Source organism: Benincasa hispida, chromosome 6 (genome assembly GCF_009727055.1).
Source record: "Benincasa hispida cultivar B227 chromosome 6, ASM972705v1, whole genome shotgun sequence".
In the NCBI taxonomy this organism is placed as follows: domain Eukaryota; kingdom Viridiplantae; phylum Streptophyta; class Magnoliopsida; order Cucurbitales; family Cucurbitaceae; genus Benincasa; species Benincasa hispida.
In genome coordinates this window covers 20,875,116-20,894,681 of record NC_052354.1, presented here as the reverse complement: position 1 = coordinate 20,894,681, position 19,566 = coordinate 20,875,116, and the positions used below count along the sequence as shown (strand labels likewise).

Below are 19,566 nucleotides of genomic sequence, written 5' to 3'. Positions count from 1 at the left end.
ATGTGTATAAGAGACAGGCTGAAGAGGCGGGGCAGTTGGCTCGCGGAGGACGAGTGGCGGAGAGTGGTGGTTGGGCGACGGCTCGAATCGGGGAAGAGGACTTAGGGCTGCTGCACGTGAAAGGAGATGGGAAGGGAAATGGGAAGAAAAAGAAAAAGAAAAGAAAAGAAAAGAATTGAATAAAATAAAATAAATTAGTATATTTTATTTTATTTTATTTTATTCTTTTCTTAATCCACATTATTTCTTTAAATTCCTCCCTTTCCAAAATGAAATTCCTGCCATCAATTTCCAACATAAATAATTTTCAACGTCAATAATTTTCAAGTCCAAAATTCCAAAAATGCCCTCAACTAATATAAATTACTGAAATTACATTAATAATAAAAAAAAATTCGGGATGTTACAGTTTAGACCTTCAAGGCTCGACTTGTGGCAAAGGGTTATACCCAGGTAGAGGGAGTTGACTATGAGGAGACTTTCTCGCCTGTTGTCATGTTAAAGTCGATCCGCATCCTCCTGTCCATTGCAGCTTATTATAATTATGAGATTTGGAAAATGGACTTCAAGACGACCTTTCTGAATAGAAATCTTGAGGAGACCATTTACATGGTGCAACCCGAGGGATTCATAGCCCAAGGTCATAAGCAAAAGGTTTAAAACTGAATCGGTCCATTTATGGACTGAACAGGCATCTCGATCTTGGAACATACGGTTTAATACTGCAATCAATTCGTATGACTTTGACCAAAACGTTGATGAACCTTGTGTCTACAAGAAGATTATCCACGCTTCAGTAGTCTTCTTAGTGTCGTACGTAGACGATATCCTACTCATTGGGAATGATGTAGGTCTACTGACTACAGTTAAGAACTGGCTAGCGACCCAATTCCAAACGAAGGATTTGGGAAAGGCTCAGTTTGTTCTTGGTATACAGATCTTTTGGGATCGTAAGAACAAAGTGCTAGCACTGTCTCAGGCATCATACATTGACAAGATGTTGCTCAAGTACTCAATGTAGGACTCCAAGAGGGGCCTACTGCCGTTCAGGCATGGAGTCACTTTGTCCAAGGACATGTGTCCTAAGACGCCTTAAGAGGTTGAGGAGATAAGATGGGTTCCATATGCGTCTGTCGTTGGCAGTTTGATGTACACGATGCTCTGTAATCATCCAGACATCTGCTACATTGTGGGCATAGTTAGTAGGTATCAGTCTAACCTATGCCTTTTTTTTTAATGTTGTTGACCCTTTTACGAAGGCTCTCACGGCTATAGTGTTTGAGGGTCACCTACGGAGCATGGGTTTACCAGATCGCCCACGGCTAGACTAGAGCAAGTGGGAGATTTTCTTGTACTGTGCTTTTATGCCCTATTTTATTGTTTTATACTAGTTTATTGTACACCTCACTTAGCTTTAGGACAAGTGGGAGATTGTTGGGGTTGATGCCCTAAAGTCTCGAGTCCTGTAGTTTGTAAACAGTTTGTACGAACGCTTGTGTTGTATAATATACGATATTTTACTTCACATCTTGAATTTTGCTCAGTTACATGTTTTATTTGCTTTACCACAAACCAATAAACTTAAAATCTCTGGTTATCTGTATGTAACTCAAGCATGTATGTGGTGACATACAAGTGGATCATGTCTTGAGTGATAACCAAAATGGTCTGTAGTATATAGATATAGAAGGGAAACCTTATCCTGATAACGCTACGGATGTGGCCCACTTTGTGGAATAGTCACAAGTGTTGTGACTTGTCATAGATGGTCTGATACTGATCATTCATGTTAGGGACATGCGAGCAAGGGCGTCCTATACAAAGAGTTTGTATAAGACCTCACCACGAAGTGTTAACGTCTCGTCATATAACATTGTTCATGACAAAGACTTCACTTCACTAGGATGACCATAGGTAACATGATCTCAATCCTGAATGAGTTGGGAACTCCTGCCATTGAGGGCGTTCCTTTGATTTGTATGGGAGCGAGTGGCCAGGTCGCCAATTCAAACCTACCATTTTGGGGATTTTTCTGATTTGGGAGCTGGGAACTCAGCTACACAAGATGGAATTCATTCATTCCCCGAGGTAGGGGTAAGTAGATAGATAGCTCCCTTAAGGGTTGATTCTGGGGCTTGAACGATGTGGCACCACACACCTTTTTTTGGCCCAAGAGGTGTTCACACATAGGTGGACTATGTTGTATTGTTCATTAGAGGAATCAATGGTACTTAAGGAGTGAGATGTAACTACAGGGGCAAAACGGTAAATTGGCCCAACTGTACTTACAAGTATCTGTGAAGGGTCATCATATTCATGATTGGTTATATCCGATGGACGCCGAAATATATCTGTGGTAAGAAGAGTTCAGCTGTTGGTCTTTAGTAGAATGTCTGACAGTTAATGGATGGTGAATCTCGTGGTTAAAGAGTTTAGTCAGTTATTTATAGACCGTTGGAGCTTCGAGCCACAGGTTCATTAGGTCCCCTGGGCAGCTTGGATAATGTCAAGAATCAGTGTTTGGGTTAATTTGAAATGTTCAAATTGACAAGAGGAAGTTCGATTATATATGATATCATTGGACTGGTTAATTATATATGATATAATTGGCTAAATGTATGAGATACATTTATTTTGGAGGAAATTAGATATAAATATGGTTTATATCAAGTAGATGAGGAATTACTATAGTAGATATGTGATATCAAACTATAGGGTAAAAATATAATATGATTATATTTATTAATTATTTAATTGGTTAATTATATGATAATTAACCTAAAATCTCTCTCGGACGTGCGTTAGTGGGGAACAACATCGGTTATTGTAACTGATGAATAAAAATGAAATTTGTTTCATTTTGAAGGAATCGTTCAGAAAAAGATCGAAAGGTTTGCATTGGTGTGGAAACGTAAACGATCGCTTAAATTCGAAAGCCTATACGATAGTCACTCAGCGCCTAAACAATCGCATACCTCGCGCCTAAGCGATTGCCTACCGAGCGCCTAAACGATCGCACACTAAGTCCTAAACAATCGGTTAGCTTTCCTAAACGATCGTATAGTGTGTTGTCTTTGCTAAACAATCGCCTACTATTTTCTAAACGATCGTTCAGTAAAATCCACACGATCGTGTAGTTTCTTCTAAGCGATAAGCATCTTGCTATGTGATAGTTTCATATTCTCTCCCACTTGCTTATCGCCTACACGATCTGTCCTACTACATCTACTAAACTCACCAAAGACCACGCTTTGGGTTCTCACTCCAAGAATACCTAGGGCTTTTTTCTAGTGGTGTCGTCCCCGCTGCGTTCGTGTGTTGCGGTTATTCGTGCTTCTGTAGTCGACGCATCTGTTGGCCGTTGGTTGATTGGGTAGGGGTCATCCGCTGCATTGAGTTCCAAAGTTTGAAGATCATCTTCAACTGGTATGAGAACTCTCTCCCCTGTCTCTTATACACATCTAGATGTGTATAAGAGACAGCTAGTGGTGTCGTCCCCGCTGCGTTCGTGTGTTGCGGTTGTTCGTGCTGCTGTAGTCGACGCATCTGCTGGGCGTTGATTGATCGGGTAAAGGTCTTCCGTTGCATTGAGTTCCATAGTTTGAAGAGCGTCTTCAACTGGTATGAAAACTCTCTCCCTTGTTATTTTTTTTGTTCAAAGCATGTCGTTAATTACTGTTGGTTTGCATAATTGTACGTTTGAATGTATATGGTGTATTTCGGTCACGGTGAAATTGGAGCGATCTGAACGTGCTCATGGAACTCTTCGTTAAGAGATCCTTCAATAAGCTCATCAAACAAGAGCCAATTACAAATTTAATCAAGGAATCAAAGAGAAATTAAATGTCAAAACTCAAAAAACCATATCAGTGCACCATTTTCATATATCTCATGAAAAACACCCACCACACAAAAATTAAACCAAATTAAATGCTTAAATGATGTTTGATACCAATTATAGGAGTATATCAGCATGCAGTAGAAGCAACAAGGATCAATAAGCATTCTAATTCATCAATTTTGGCTATAAATGAAGCATGCTCATACAATAATAAGAGGGTTTCAAGTAATACCTTTGTAGAACTTCTTTAATCTTGAATTCAGCCGCAAATCTTCTCCAATTCTTCTTATAAAACACCTCAAGATCTTCCCTACTGTTCTTTTGGATCTTTATATTGAGTTATGGGACTCAAAATAAGCTTGAATGAAGGGCATTTGAAGAAGAACACACTGCTGCACCCACTTGAAGAACACTTTCTTCAACTCGAATTTTTCAGCAAAAACTCAACTGATGCATGCTTCATTTCTCCTTCAATCTACTCTATTTATTGAAAGACTATCATGCAATGGAGAAGGCTTCATGAGGTGCAACTCATGCCTGATGAATTGAAACAAGAGTCAAATGGATTTAGTGTGAGCAACTTGATGAAGGTGAATGGAGAAATCCCATATTTTCATCTTGTGTTTTTTCCAATTTTGATTTCAATGTTGTTTTATAAATTGATTTACAAAATCAATTTAGTTTTCAAAATTAAAACTTTATTAATTTTACAAAATTAATTTCATAAATTAATTTTCTAATAAAATTAATAATAAATAAATGATTAAACAATTTAATTAATTCTAATTAATAATATCAAATATTAAATTAATTTACACAAATTCCACCTTCATGAATTTAATATTTACATCATATTTAAATATTAATTAATTCTCCAATTCCGTTTAATTCCAAAATTAAACGCGTAATTATATCTCATATAATTACTAATTCTTTTAATTCTAATTTGAACGTCGTTTCAAATTAACTTATCTCGCTACACTAAAGCTAATCTATTTACGAGCTAGTAGGGGACCTTGTGGACCTACAAATCATGGGTTCTAACGATCCGAGATTAATTGGCTAAACTCTTTACACCGAATTAACCCTCATTCTTTAACTAATGTGTCACTCCACTAAAGCCCATAGTTGCACTCCCCTCGCTGTAGGTATATTATGTCCCCTCGATATAACCATGATTAGTAAGTTAACCTTTCACATGTTTTCATAATAACGGCTAGGTTAAATTTCTGTTTTACCTCCGAGATTACCTCTTGTTCCTTAAGTCCCATTGATCCTCTAATGAACAATTGATTTGTGATTCAATCAACAAACTGAGTCCTCCTTGGGCCAATGAGAGGTGGGGCCCCTTGTTCAAGACCCGGAGTCAGCACTTAAGGGAACAACCTCTCTACTATCCTTAAAAGCGAGTAGGAGTGAATTCTATCTTGCACCCTGTGTCCCCAGCTATCTACCCGGTCTTACCCCTGAAATAGAGGTTTATTGAGCCGACACTGTTGAGCCAACCCTCACCTATGCAAATCTAAAGATAATCCCGAATAAATAGGAGTTCATACTTAGCTCAGGATTAAGGTCAAGTTACCTAGGTCATCGCTTTGAAATAGTCAGTCTTAAACAGTAAATAGCGTTAAAAAGTAAGAATTACTTATTTCGTGGTCCGATTTTGTACAAACCCATTGTATAGGACGCCCCCACTCCTCATGTCATAATATGTACGAATTAGGATCACATCGTCTATAGCACTTTACAACTCTTTGTAACAACTACAAAGTGGGCCGCATTCAATAGTGTTACCAGAATAAGGCACTGATAACGGGTAGAAATGCACATCATCATAGTGCTAAGTTCTTAAACAATGTTGGATTGCGTTGATGAAATATGTTAAATTGCGTCCATTAAGCATAAATTCTATAATATTGCAGTTGCAAGCGCATTAGAACTATTGATTTTTGTATTTTTGTGTAGAATATGCATTAACGCAATGCAAAGATTGCGATCATAGGAATTCATTGCTACCAGGATCTTTATTATACTTGTATTGTTATTTGTACTTCATCTTCATATCTATTCATTGGAAGTTCTATTTCTACATCTGCTCACTCTCTTAATACGCATGAGTAGCTAAACTAGTTGAATGAGTTGAGAAGAACTAAGCTAACATGACCTAGGAAGTTCATTGCTTGCGATTGTCTTGTTTTATGCTGTGCAAAATACCCTTTAGAGTTACTCGAGAGAGAGTCTAAAGAAAGAATCTAATGTCTCGAGAGAGCTAGGTTAGAATTTGGACTCGAAAGAGCAAGATTAGGCTTGCATAAACAAGAGATAGGGACTTAGAGATAAGCTCTGTTTGTTAATTTGCATCGCATGCATCCTAGGAATGGGAATGATATTATGTGGTCGCATATTTGTGTGAATGTCATGTTGTCATTGCATAAATAGAGATAAAGGTTTATGTGTAAACCCTGTAGACTTATCGCATATTTATCGCATGCATTCTAGCCTTAGAAGTTGTGGTATTCACATCGAGAGGTGGTTTACTGTTGTATGCATGTTGCATGATCGCAAGCATGAACGCATTCTAAGGAGTGTTAGCCGAAATCTTTCTCAACTTGTTCACCACATATTCATTGTATTTCCCGTTTACCAACTCTTTTCAAACTCTACCACATTTGTTATTTATTTTTAATCAATGTAATCGACAAACCAAACACTTTATTTATTTTCCCCGTTACCACAAAGTTTTCATCAAAATTACCAACGCAATCTATTTTCACAAGTCCCTGTGTTCGACCCTGGACTTACCAGGAAACTCAGAGGAATTTACACTTGAATTCCGCTGAGGAAACTTAAGTGCACAACGCAATTCCATCAACGCATATCATCCATATTTCCATTCAATAAAATAACGCATCAGGCACACAACCTCATTCATATATTATAGATCATTTTGACTATTTACTTGAACCTGGTCCACTTTTATGTCTCCACATAAAGTTCAAGTACTCATGTAATTGTTATGGATGTTTTAGTTTATTGGATTTATTTCTAAAACGAAATAAGCAATACATATATTCGATAGCAACTTATTAAATTTTTAGAATAAGTTTTGTTGTTTACAAACCACAAGTTTTAGGAGATAAAACCCAAAAAATCCATGATCATACTAACTTGACTTTTCTCGTCAATGACAATGCCATTCAGTTATACAATATTAAAATGGACCATCATGTCCATGACTTTTTCTCTAACAGATGTCTCTTCCTTCATGAGAGAATTATAGATGTATTTTATAGCATTGTGTCGTATGGATGAGGATGATTGTCTAGACATCCCTTTTAACGACTCCATAATCTCTCTAGCAGTGATCATGGTTTATGCTTTTTAGTAAGCACATTGGATATGCTTGCTAAAATGTAGGCTCTGGCTTTTTCACTAGCCCTGACCCACCTGTTAGGCATCCCGAACACTTCGATTTGCATTTGAACTAGGAAAAGGAGGACATTCCTCCGTTAAAACGAATCTCAGGTCATCAACAACTAGTATCGTATTTATATTTGATTTCCAATTCGAATAACCATCACCATTGAACTTATTGGATGCTAGGAGTTGAATTATCGAGTTTAACATGCCGAAACATAAACAAATTCTATCAGAAAAAGAACATTTAAATCTAATTTTAGCAAAAGTAATAAAGTACCCAAATTTCTTTATTTATTTGCAAAGATACTTGAGTCAAAATCGATGCTATCGAGGGGTAGTCAAATACTCCTTCACTAAAGTAAGACATTCTTGACTAAATACTAACTCCATAATAACTCTTTATTCTATTAGTTATTTAGTTACCATTTTCGATCAAAAACTTACTAACTCTTAGTAACTCTTGTAAATGTGACCCTCCATTTTCAGATTTCATAGAACGGTATGAACAAGCTCCTGAATTGGAAGACAATATTCAAGAGGGAACTAAGAAACCCTATTAATTTATGAAGTTTGAGTTGTTCCGAATCTTATGTTACAACATCTAAAGGGATAGCCACGAAAAAACAACTAGCTAATGCCGCGAAAAAACAACACCAGGCGTAACATACGAATCTCATGGTTCAAACTAATGGAAGAGATTGTAAGATATGCTTACACATTTCCTGAACCCACTTACTATGAACAACTTCCCCTATCCACCTTGTTATTGACTCATGCAAACATTTTCCGAATGGAATAGTTGCGGTAAAAGCGACAAGAATCCGAGCATGAATCTCACGGTGTGAACTTTTAGGGACGTGAGAGCTAAAAATAATATATCATATATATTATTAATCTCCCACTGAAGTGTTCTAATTGTTTGGGTATATTCTTTTACTTAGATATATTCCAGCTAAAAAACAATCCTAAGTCTAGGTGGTTTATCCAAGTATAATGATTATATTTAGATTTTAACCTATGATATCTAAGTGATAAAACCATTTTATTACCTCATACCACTCACACATGCTCATAAAACCGGGTTAACAATGCTCAGTAATTCGACTATAATCCCCAAGTAGTAGGTGTTCCTAAACTGTTAACTTAAGTACCTCCAGCCTTAGACATGACTATAGACCGATTTGAGTTTGTAACCAAAGTGTTACAAGATAATGACCTATTTTAACTATTAAAACAAGTTTTTATTAGTTAACCATAAGTGAGCATGTTACTTATCTTTGTTATAGATTTTAAATGTCTAACCCATTTTATAACTCTTTATAAAACTGTAGACATGCTATAACATTCATCAAGCATTCCATATTTGAATCAATTATATTAAACTTATGAAACCCTATATAATGTGTACTATATATTATAACTAGTTATAACATACATTTAATGCATGAAACATGCCTTCCTATGATGGGATTTTAAATCTACATGGCATATAATATACACATACAAGATTTAATTTAATTAAAACATACATCACCTACATAAATAATTAAACAAACACTGATATGGACCAATTTTGTCATCCTAAGCAAGCAAATAAGCTAATTATTACAAAAAAAAAATCCAAAAAAATCTTGAAAACACTTCTGGACCGCTTAAACCGACTTGAATCGAACTCGAATCGATCGAATCAGACCTCCAAAGCTCCAAAAAGTGTTGAACCGGAACAAGAATGGTTGAACCGAACCTCCAACCAGCTAAACTGATCGAACCGGACCAACCCCACGAATCGACTCCTCGCGTGCGTGCATTCTGGGCTGGGATGAGCAGCATTACAATGTTCCATCCCAACGTTGCGACACCTCGGGATGAGTAAGAACAACATTGAAACGCTTTGTGGGCAACGTTGCAACGTTGCCTGATAGTAGCATCATTTTTTAAAAAAACTGCAGCTGTCCTTGCTTGCTTCTTTCTTTAATTACAACCTAATCACAACTATATTGACTCTAACAAATTTACAGACCCTTAAACAAACATTAAGGCCCATCAACCAAGAGCCAATTACAATAATTACAACAAATTTGAAGAGTAATCTAATGCCAAAACTGGAAAGACACCATAACAGTAACCATTTCAAACATCTTAAGAAATTCACCCACCATACTCAAATTAACATTAATTGAATGTTTAAATCATGCTCTAATACCAATTGTTAGAGTAAACATGCATAACACAGAAGCAAACAGAATCATTAAGAACTCTAATTCCATTAATTTGAGTAATAAGGATGCAAAATTAAAGTTTCCAATAGTAGGGTTTCAATATGAATACCTTTGATGATTTCCATTTATTCCTTGCTTTCTCCATGAAATTGACCTTCAATTTTTGCAGTAGACCACCAAGAGAATCTTCTCTACTAATCTCAGCCTTGGATTGAGTAGTGAGACTCCAAATGAGAGGGGATTTAGATTGGTTTGGAGAGTTTTAGAAAAGTGGTTTTCAGCGAAAAAAAAAAATTGAAAAATTTCAAATGCATGCCTCTCAATATGATGAAATTTAAGGTATTTAACCAAATTAAAAATGCAAAATTAATTGGTTAACTATTTGACATTTCAAATAGCACTAACTAAATGGGCTAGGTGTTTAAAATTAGAAAAAACCATTAAAAATTTGATTTTGTGATAAATCCACTAAAAAACCAAAATTTTAATTTTAATTTTGTTTTATTTTATTCTTTAACATAATTAAATTAAATACAATATAAATTCAATTTCTAAAATTTAATTTTAAAAAATAAAATTGATTTAATGAAATAATTAATAATAATTTAATATAAAATATTAAAGTAAGAAAACACCTAATTCAAACATGAATCCTTATTCATGTAATCAAATATTTAAATACATTAAACTCTCTAAATATATTTAATTCCAATAAATTTAAACATTAATTACATCAAAATTATTCAAACCCTAATTTGAATTTGAACATTTCAAATTCATTCAATGTTCTAATCTAAGATTTAATCATTTTACGAACTAATAGAGAGACCTAATAGACCTACAGATCATGAGCTTCATTGATTTGAGATTAATTGGCTAAACTCTTTAAACCGAATTAATCAATGTTCGTTAACTATCGAGACATACCACTATAGCTAAGTAGTTGCACTCTCCTCACTGTAGATATATTTTTGTCAACTTGATTCCACCATAATCAGTAAATCGATCCTTCACAAGTTCGTATTTACAACTAGGTCAAAATTACCATTTTACCCCTGTAATAATCTTGCTCCCTAAGTCTCCATCGATCATCTATGAACAATTGGTTTATGGTCCAACCAATAAACCAAATCTCTCTCTACCATGAGAGGGCAGAGCCCCTTTGTTCAAGACTAGGAGTCACTTAAGGAAACAACCTATCTGCTAATCCCTAGGACGAGTAGAAGTAAATTCTGTCTTGTAAGACTACGTCCCCAGCTATTCATCCAGTCTTAATCCTAAAATGGAAGGCTTATTGAGCGATGATGTTAAACTACTCTCACCTATGTAGATTAAAGGATAATTCTGAATAAAATGAGTTCATAGTTAGCTCAGGATTAAGATCGAGTTACCTTAGGTCATCAATTTGAAATAGTTAGTTTTCACAGTAAACAGTTGTTATAAAAAAAAGTGACTATTTCATGGTCTGGTCTTATGCAAACGTCTTTTGCATAGGATGCTTCCACTCACATGTCTCCACATAAATGACTTTAGGATCACATCATTGTATCAATAAAAAGTGGGCAACATCCATAGTGTCCCCAGGATAAGATGTCCAACCTCATCCATATACTTATAAACCTTTTTGGCTATATACTAAAACTTGATCATCTTTTATGTCTCTACAGAAAAATTTAGTATTCATATTATAGCCATGGATTTGTTTATTAGATTTTATAAATAAATGCAGTTCAATAACACTTTTATTAAATGAAGTCTCAATAATACTTTTATTGTAAATAGAATATGTTTAATACAAACTGCAAGTTTTAAGACATTTCTAACAAACTCCCACTTGGACTAAAACTCCAGTAGGTTACATATATATACAAATATATAATGTTGAGTGTGAGAGGAAAAAAACAATAAACTAGGGCATCTAAATACCCTTGACATTCTTCCACTTGTTCTAGATTGATGAAGCTCGTAGTCCCAGTCCTACTAGGTGACTCTCGAACACTTTCGTTGTGAGGACTTCGTAAATGGATCAGCAAGATTATCTTCAAAGGTTGTTTTTGTGACTATCACGTCTCCTCGGTGTACTATCTTCCTGATGAGATGGTACTGTCGCTCGATGTGTTTTCCACATTTATGGCTTCTAGGTTCCTTTGAGTTAGTAACAACTCTATTGATATCACAATACTAGGTGATTGGCAGATGCATATTTGGAACCACTTCCAAATTGGTCAAGAATTATCTGAATCATACTGCTTCTTTAGCTGCTTCACATGTAGCTACGTATTCAGCTTCCATGGTAGAGTCAGCAATACAACTCTATTTGATGCTTCTCCATATTATAGCTCCTCCATTTAGAGTGAATACTGATCCTGAAGTAGATTTCCTAAAATCTACATTGGTCTGAAAATCAAAATCAGGGTATCCTGTAAGGATCAATTCCTTGGAACCATATACTACAATTCCTTGGAACCATATACGAGAATATAGTCTATCGTTCTTTGAAGATACTTGAGGATGTTTTTAATAGCAGCCCAATGACTATGTCTAGGGTTGGATTGGAACCTATTGACTATCCCGACTGCAAAGCATATGTCTAGGCGTGTATACAACATAGCATACATCAAGCTCCCGACTACTGATGCATAAGGAATTCTTTTCATTCCTTCAACTTCTTAAGGTGTCTTAGGACACTGTTTCTTAGACAAATGAATTCCGTGTCTAAAATGCAACAAACCTCTTTTGGAATTTTGCATATTATATCGCGATAACATTTTGTCAATATAAGATGCTTGAGATAGTACTAACCATCTCTTGACGTCAACAAGAAAACCTATCACATTCCCAATGAGCAGGATATCATGGATATCATCAATATAAAGTACCAGGAAAGCTACAGTCTTGTTGACTATCTTCTTGTAAACACAAGATTCGTTAACATTCTGTTAAAAGCCATAAAATTTGATCGCAGTGTCAAATCTTATAATCCAAGATTGAGATGTTTGTTTTAACCCATAAATAGATTTTTTAAGCTTGCAAACTTTTTACTTTTGACCCTGTTCAATAAACCCTTCTAGTTGAGATAATATACTTTCAACAAGATGACCATTCAAAAAGAGAAACTAATGCTCAACTCCATAGAGAGAGAAAAGTAAATAAAAGACAATTCATCAAAAAACTAATGGGAATGATTACAAGAGCCAAAATACACATTAACAAGAGGTGAACTCATAAGACAATAGGGAGGTTGGTTGAGATTAATTTCCAGTAGCCAGCAAAGGATGAACTAAGAGAGCACCAAAAGAGAGACATTGAGGTGAGCTAAAGCAAGGACGACTGAACTAGAATTCATAGAATCCTTTCCAATCACAAATCCGACAGCAAAGCTTTCACATCATTAACCCAAATAAAGTGCATTCAGGCTACTGATCAGTAGAATTCAAGATAAATTGAAAACTCTCACCCGATTGCCATAATGCCAAGAATGCAATAAAGAGAAATGATAATCCAAAACCATGATAATCCAATTGAGCAAACAATGGGGATTATAGATGACCAATCGACAAATTTAGAACTTCATACTCATTTGAACCTTTGAAACAAAGCTAGGTAATTTAGACTCATGAAATAGCAAAAGAGCTAGGTGTGATCCTTGAGAAAGTTTTCAACGTAATTCTCTTGTTGGAATCCCACATACTTTTTGTATTCCAGGAAATGAAATGATCTTCAAAGTCTATGCAATCAAAGAAGAACCTGAAGCCTTTATCTCAGAGATGACAAGACCACACTACTGGTAAGATGAGAAATCCTCACTGGCATTACTATTCTGGTGAGAGTCAATGGCCGAAGAAGTCTTTTTGCTAGAAAGTTCTGCGAGAAAGTTGCCAAACCAGGATCTGAAGAGGAAATAACAGTAGAGGGTTCTAACCTTTCACCAGAAATCTCTGAAAATAATGAAGCCAAACAAAGATCATCCAACGGCTGGTCATCTACTAGTTATTATTACCAGAAGGAAGGAAGAATTGACACCAGAGATTACTTAACTACATAAGTTTCAGGAGTAAAATTGAGAGACAAAATGTTTATATGATAAAAACTCCATCCTACTAAAACATTACATAGGTCCTGCGCATATGGATAAAAGCTTAAGACTAGTATGCTAAGAACTTCATCTTAAAAAGTTTAAAATATATATCTGCAAACCTGTCTAAGAATTGGAGTAATTGAAGCGTCAGTGGCACCATGGGTGAATTAATGTTTGGTGATGCATCTTTCGAGGTAGAGGCTGCAGCTGAACCAAAATTCTCCACAGGAGATACTGCCACACTGGAATTAGTCATAAAAGGTCCTCCAGAAAACAGTGAAATCGGTCCAAGTGGCATTTGCATGGGAAGTCCTTGACCAGGAAGTCCAAGAACCAGAAAGTTAGAACTTGGAAATCCATGCATTACAGTTTGAGCTGGAATAGCTGGGCCAGGGAAATGCATTCCTTGCATGTATGGCACTTGGACCATGTGAAAACCAGGACAACCACCATTCATGTCTGGCATACCTATTCCTAAACCCATGGGTGGGTAAATGTGAGGTGCATTCATGGATGGCATTCCTCCAGGGAACACTGACAGACTGAGTGGTATTCTATGTTGAGAAAGCTCAATTGACAGTTCTGACTAAGTAATTATCAATGAGCATGCATGAGTGAACATACCGAGTTTGTTTCCTTGTTAGCATTTTGAGTAAACATACTGAATTGAATCCTTGAAGTGGCAATCCTTGAATTTTACATGCTATTTTTCACTTTTTCCCTACAAGAACATTCCAAAAATAAATAAATAACAAATGCACTTTGCAAGCATCAAGAAAAGTATGATTCCTAGTATGATTCCTAATATCGTACAATGTGAATTCCTTCAAATGCATTGATGAAGCATTATGTTGACGTCATCTGACTTGTTACTCATCTTGCAAAATAGTTTACAAAAATTAATATGAGGACTCTAATTCAAAATTACAACAAATCATTATAATCTAAAAAAAATAAAAAAGAAGAATTATTTCGAACTGTAGAAATTGTTGGATTGGAAACTACTATCTCTTTGACTAAACAATCTTCTACACCACTTGTTCCATGAAATACTAAGCCAAGAAATACGTTGATGCTCTGCTGGACAAAATCTTTAGGCCTTTCCACGCTTCATTGAACGAAATAAAATAATATTTTGCGGAAGGGGCACAATAGGACCAAACTTTCTGTAGATCATGACCTCGTGTGAACGCTGTTGGATTAACTAAATGTTTTAGTAGCCTTCGTCGGACTGAACCCTTTTTGATACATTACTTCCAACAATCTCTTTGCCTCTAGTGTCCTCTCTTGCTTGAAAAGACCATGAACCAATATATCATAAGTCCACCTATTCGGCACATATCCTTTCTCACACAATCGATCGAACAATTCAAATGCTTGTTCCAGGTCATTTGGGCATAGCCTCCTCAATAATAGATTGTACGTATAGATGTCAAGTGGGAAGCACTTGGCGATCGTTTTTTCCAGGTTCTTAATAGACTGGCTTACTCTAATACGGCCAGAAAATGCCCCAATTAGCAGTCCAAGCATAGAACTTTGATAAGTCTCCACTTGTCCCTCTCTTGAGTTAACCCAGGCTTCATAGAGCTTTTGAGTCTTCAATGAATTATATAGAAGCATATTACCAAGAAAGGATGTAATTGGACGCCCAACTTTATCTAGATCTTTTATAAGATTTACCGCCAAATCATATCTTTCGTGTTGACAGAAATGCAACACCAACTCCTCATAGCATTCTATACTAGGTATTGCACCCTTATCCCTCACGTCCCTCAAAAAATCAAGTGCAAGACCAGCCTTATTGGCTTTGCATAGACCAACAATCATGACGTTGGAAATTTTCCTCCCAATAGTTCTTGTCTGATACAAACTGCTTAAAAAAGTCAAAGCATCAGAAATGCGTTCACTACGTAAGTAGCACTTTAGCAAAAGAATGTCAGAAGTCAAATTAGGTCTGATTCCATTTCTCAACATCATCTGATATACTTCTCTAGCAAGCTCAGGCTTTTTTGCAAGTGCAGCTCCATAAATGAAGTTATTGTACACCTCAGAATTGGGTTCTTGACGAGATAACTGTAGCTCAAGCAAGTTAAAAAATTGCTTTTCCATATTTTCCATTTCAATAAGACAACGAATAACTGCTCTAAATAACTTCCTAGTTGCATTGTGACCCTTTTCCTGCATCTCAATAAGTAGTCTTGCAGCAATATCACCTCTTATTGCCTTGTTAAAACCATCTATCAAGGTAAAATAGGTGTTCTTTGTGGCTACTACATTTATTCTATTAAGTTCACTATGAATCAAGTATCCATCTTCAACCCTCTTAGCCCTACACAGAGCAGATATAAACTTGTCATATGTGGAATCACTGGGCACAAAGTTCCTCTCTAAGGCAAAAATAACCAACTCTTTCATCTTATCGAGCTTTCCCTCTCGGCACAAAGCATTTGCAAGTATAGAAAACGTCCTTTTTCCTGGAAAATAACCTTCATCTATGGAGTTTTTCAAGATGCGGTATGCTTCATCAGTGCTTCCATACCCACATAAAGTATTGATCAAATAGTTATATGCCATACTACTAGCGGAAATCCCAAATTCTAATCTGGAGTTGTATAAATCAAGTGCAACTTCCACCATCCCAGCTTTGCAGAGGAAACACATGGTAGCATTCATGGTAACTTTATTGGGGGGAATATGTTCCTCCATCATCTCCGTAAGCAAGTCGAACACCTCCTGAAGTCGGTTTTTTCTTAGAAGTCTATGAATCAACATATTATAACGAAAGACATCAGGAATGTAATTTTCATCTGCCTTTATGCTATATAAGAACTGTTGAGCACTCTCCAGCTTCCCAGCCTTAATAAGTTCTGTTATCCACACACCATACACATGCACCATTGAAACTAATTTTAAGTCTCTAAACCCTTCAACCAACTTCCATGCCCTCTCAAAGTTTCCACTTTGGCAAAGTGCACCAACAAGATAACCCAGCATACGCCCATTCAGTCCTTTCCCACTGTCTACCAACTCGTGCAAGAAGGTTTCTGCTTCATCCAACTGACTCTGCTTGCAAAAAAATTTTAGCATCAAGTAATGTGTGATCTCATTCACAAACCCCCTCAAAGTGATCTGCTTGAAAATAACATGCACCGCATCAAAGCAATTCTCCTCAACAAGAGAATTCAAAAGAACATGGTAGGCAAAAGGATCAAGATCAAGTCCTTGAAAGCGCATTTTACCAAACAGATGAAGAGCAAAAATGGGTTTCCCGGCAGCAGCATAACCCATAACCAATGTATTGTAAAAACAAGACTTATGGTAAATTCTCTGCTGCACATAGTTTTCAAGGAAATCAAACATGAGGGGCATGAGCTTGGCCTTGGAGAGAATCTTAAGCATGGCATTGAATGTGGCACGTGTATGGAAGAACCCCCGCTGGCGTCCAGCCCAGTCAAAGAACTTGAGGCAAGACAGAACATCCTTGGAGCCAAAACGGAGGACATCTAAGACAAATGACTCATTGAGGCGAAGGTCAAGCCTAGAAAGAGCAAGATCAGCAGGGGAAGGACGATATGGCATTTCTTGATCATCTCTAGCCCCTTGGAGGATTTGGAAGATTTGATCATACAAAGGGTGGCTTCCAGATTTTAACCACTCCTTAAAGGACAAGGTTACTTCTTTAGTGATCATCCCATCTGCACCTGCTGCTGCTGCCAAGCTTGTAGCAATTTTCGTGGACATCCAAGGGAAACACATAGGAATATCCCTGTTGCCATTACCACCAACTCCAGCAACAGAGGAGACATAATGTAAATTGGGACAAGTTGAGGCAGATACAAGAGCTTCATTGAAGATGTCCTTAAATGAGGAAACAAAAATCCCACTTTTTGTTTTAGATTCAACTCTAGCAACACGTTGTAGCAAAAGCATGGTTTAATTACACGAAACCCTGCAGACAAATAAGTATTTCATATCGTCTCCCTCATTAAGCTGGCCAGTTCTACAATAAAATCTGAGATGTAACTCTTCTAGAATTCATATCTAACTCACTTCACGTCAATTTCAACCATTGCAGAAAGAACTGAAAACCTGTCGAAGAATCAAACAGAAAACAATTGCCTCACAGCCAAATTAACTTCATAAAGCACATGACCCAAGACAAAAGAGACTGGGTAAGGAAGTGAGTACAAAATGAACATATCAAAAGTAGAATAGAATCTCAGTCTTACCAGTAAGTGGGGAGAGGGAAAATCCCGACCGATGAGTGAAGAGGGAGATTACTGGAACTAGGTTTCTTCGTCGAATTGGGAAAACCCCAAATCGGTTCAGTTCGGATTTTTGGTGTACCCGTTGGGTTTAATCCCTTTTCCTTCTCAATTCTTCTTCTACCTCATGAAAAGGATTAATCCTTCAAAAACCCATTTTAAAGATCTAAAATGGAAAATGATCCAGATTTTTAAAAAATTTGTCAAATGCCCTTTTGCTGATATCATGACCACGTGAAATTATACTATTGTCTTTTTTTTTCTTTTTCCTCTTCTTCTCTAGTGTGAGAAATCTTCCTCTTCATGTTGTCTTATTCTTCTCTGGCTTCTTCTCCTCTTGTACGTCTTCTTCTTCTTCTCCGGCACGACGAGTCCATACGAGCAACTCCGATGCGACGAACTCTAATGAGCAAGAAACGAGAGAGAGGAGTAATTTTATGAGTGATGAAACGATGAGAGAGCGAGTCGAGCTAGTGATTCGTGAGTGAAAAAAGAAAAGAAACGAGATGAGCGAGAGTGAAACTACTTTTCCACGAACGCACGAGTATATTTTGGTAATTTCACTCGAATTTGACGTTAGCTGATCATTCGACATTTTTTTAAAAAAAGGGGTCATTTCACATTTGTTGCCTAATTTTTGGGTCATCCATCCAGTGGACCGCTCATGAAAAACCCCTCTTTTGTTCTCCGTTTCCGAAAACTGATTGAACTGAGAAAGAATGATAGAGTGAAATAGTTTTTAGGCAAAGGGAATGACGAATAGCGAACAGCGAATGGCGAACGGTGAACGGTGAATGGGGAATGGCTAAAGGTTGACGGAGGCAAGTGGGAGAGAGAGAATGATGGGATACAGAGAAAGAACCTAAAAAGTTTATGGGCGCCTTATTTGAGATCGAACTACGGTGAGGGAAAAAAACTAAAAACAAAAAAATATATATGAGAAATTATTTTAACTGATAAAATTGCTAAAAAATATTTACCACTAATATCAAGATATCACAGTCTATCTGTATCTATCATCTGATAGACTACGATAGATAGTGATAGACTGCGATGGACTGTGATAGACAGCGATAAACTACCATCTATATCTATCTATCCATGATACTAGTCTATCACGGTCGATAACATATAAACGGTGATATTTTGCTATTAGTTGTAAATATTTTAGTTCATTTTCTTATATTTAAAACAATCCAAAATATATATTGACAATTGAAAAGGTATTTAAATTTTTTGCCCAATTTTTTTTTTTTTTTTTCAGTTCCATGCAAGATTCAAAATATCAATGTGGAGGTCCCGATTTTATAGGAATACCGATATTGATGGAAATCTTGAGAAACTTTATCGAAATGAATATAAATCATTGTAATTAGTTAATAAAAGTTAATTATGGTTGAATTAGACTATAATTAACCGTTTTTAATCATTATTATAAAGTAAGACAATATTTAGATGTGTATTATAAAATATTTATGTAAATATCGATGTGAGCGCATAAGGTTAAAAAAATGAAAAAAAAATAATTACAGAGAATATCAATATTGAAAATTAATAACAAAATTAAAGGATATGAAATATTTGCATATAAAATAATTGTAAATTGTTTATTATTAAATGGGAGTTGATACAAAAATGAAAAATCATAACATAATAAGAATAGAAAATCATAACATTAAATGTAAGATGGATATAAAAAGCATAACATTAAACACAACACAACATAATGGAAAAGAAATAAGA

The 19,566-nt window shown here is 36.1% G+C and overlaps 1 protein-coding gene across 9 annotated transcripts; it reads right to left on the bottom strand.

The window, feature by feature from the left end:
• Nucleotides 1–12,977: 12,977 nt before the first annotated feature.
• Nucleotides 12,978–17,947, bottom strand: LOC120079694 (pentatricopeptide repeat-containing protein At1g71210, mitochondrial). Of its 9 annotated transcripts, none has more exons than XR_005482323.1 (6): nucleotides 17,788–17,947; nucleotides 14,372–17,647; nucleotides 14,183–14,279; nucleotides 14,027–14,112; nucleotides 13,678–13,800; nucleotides 12,978–13,418 (listed from the first exon to the last, which is right to left on the bottom strand). XR_005482323.1 is itself a non-coding variant. In XM_039034003.1 (2 exons), exon 2 carries the CDS (start codon nucleotides 17,486–17,488, stop codon nucleotides 14,759–14,761), a length of 2,730 nt encoding a protein of 909 aa, XP_038889931.1. In that variant the 5' UTR covers nucleotides 17,489–17,647; nucleotides 17,788–17,947; the 3' UTR covers nucleotides 14,371–14,758. The 9 variants fall into 9 exon arrangements, 1 of the variants encoding a protein (XP_038889931.1); XR_005482321.1 differs by having other exon boundaries at nucleotides 13,678–13,792; XR_005482322.1 differs by having other exon boundaries at nucleotides 14,027–14,100.
• Nucleotides 17,948–19,566: the final 1,619 nt, after the last annotated feature.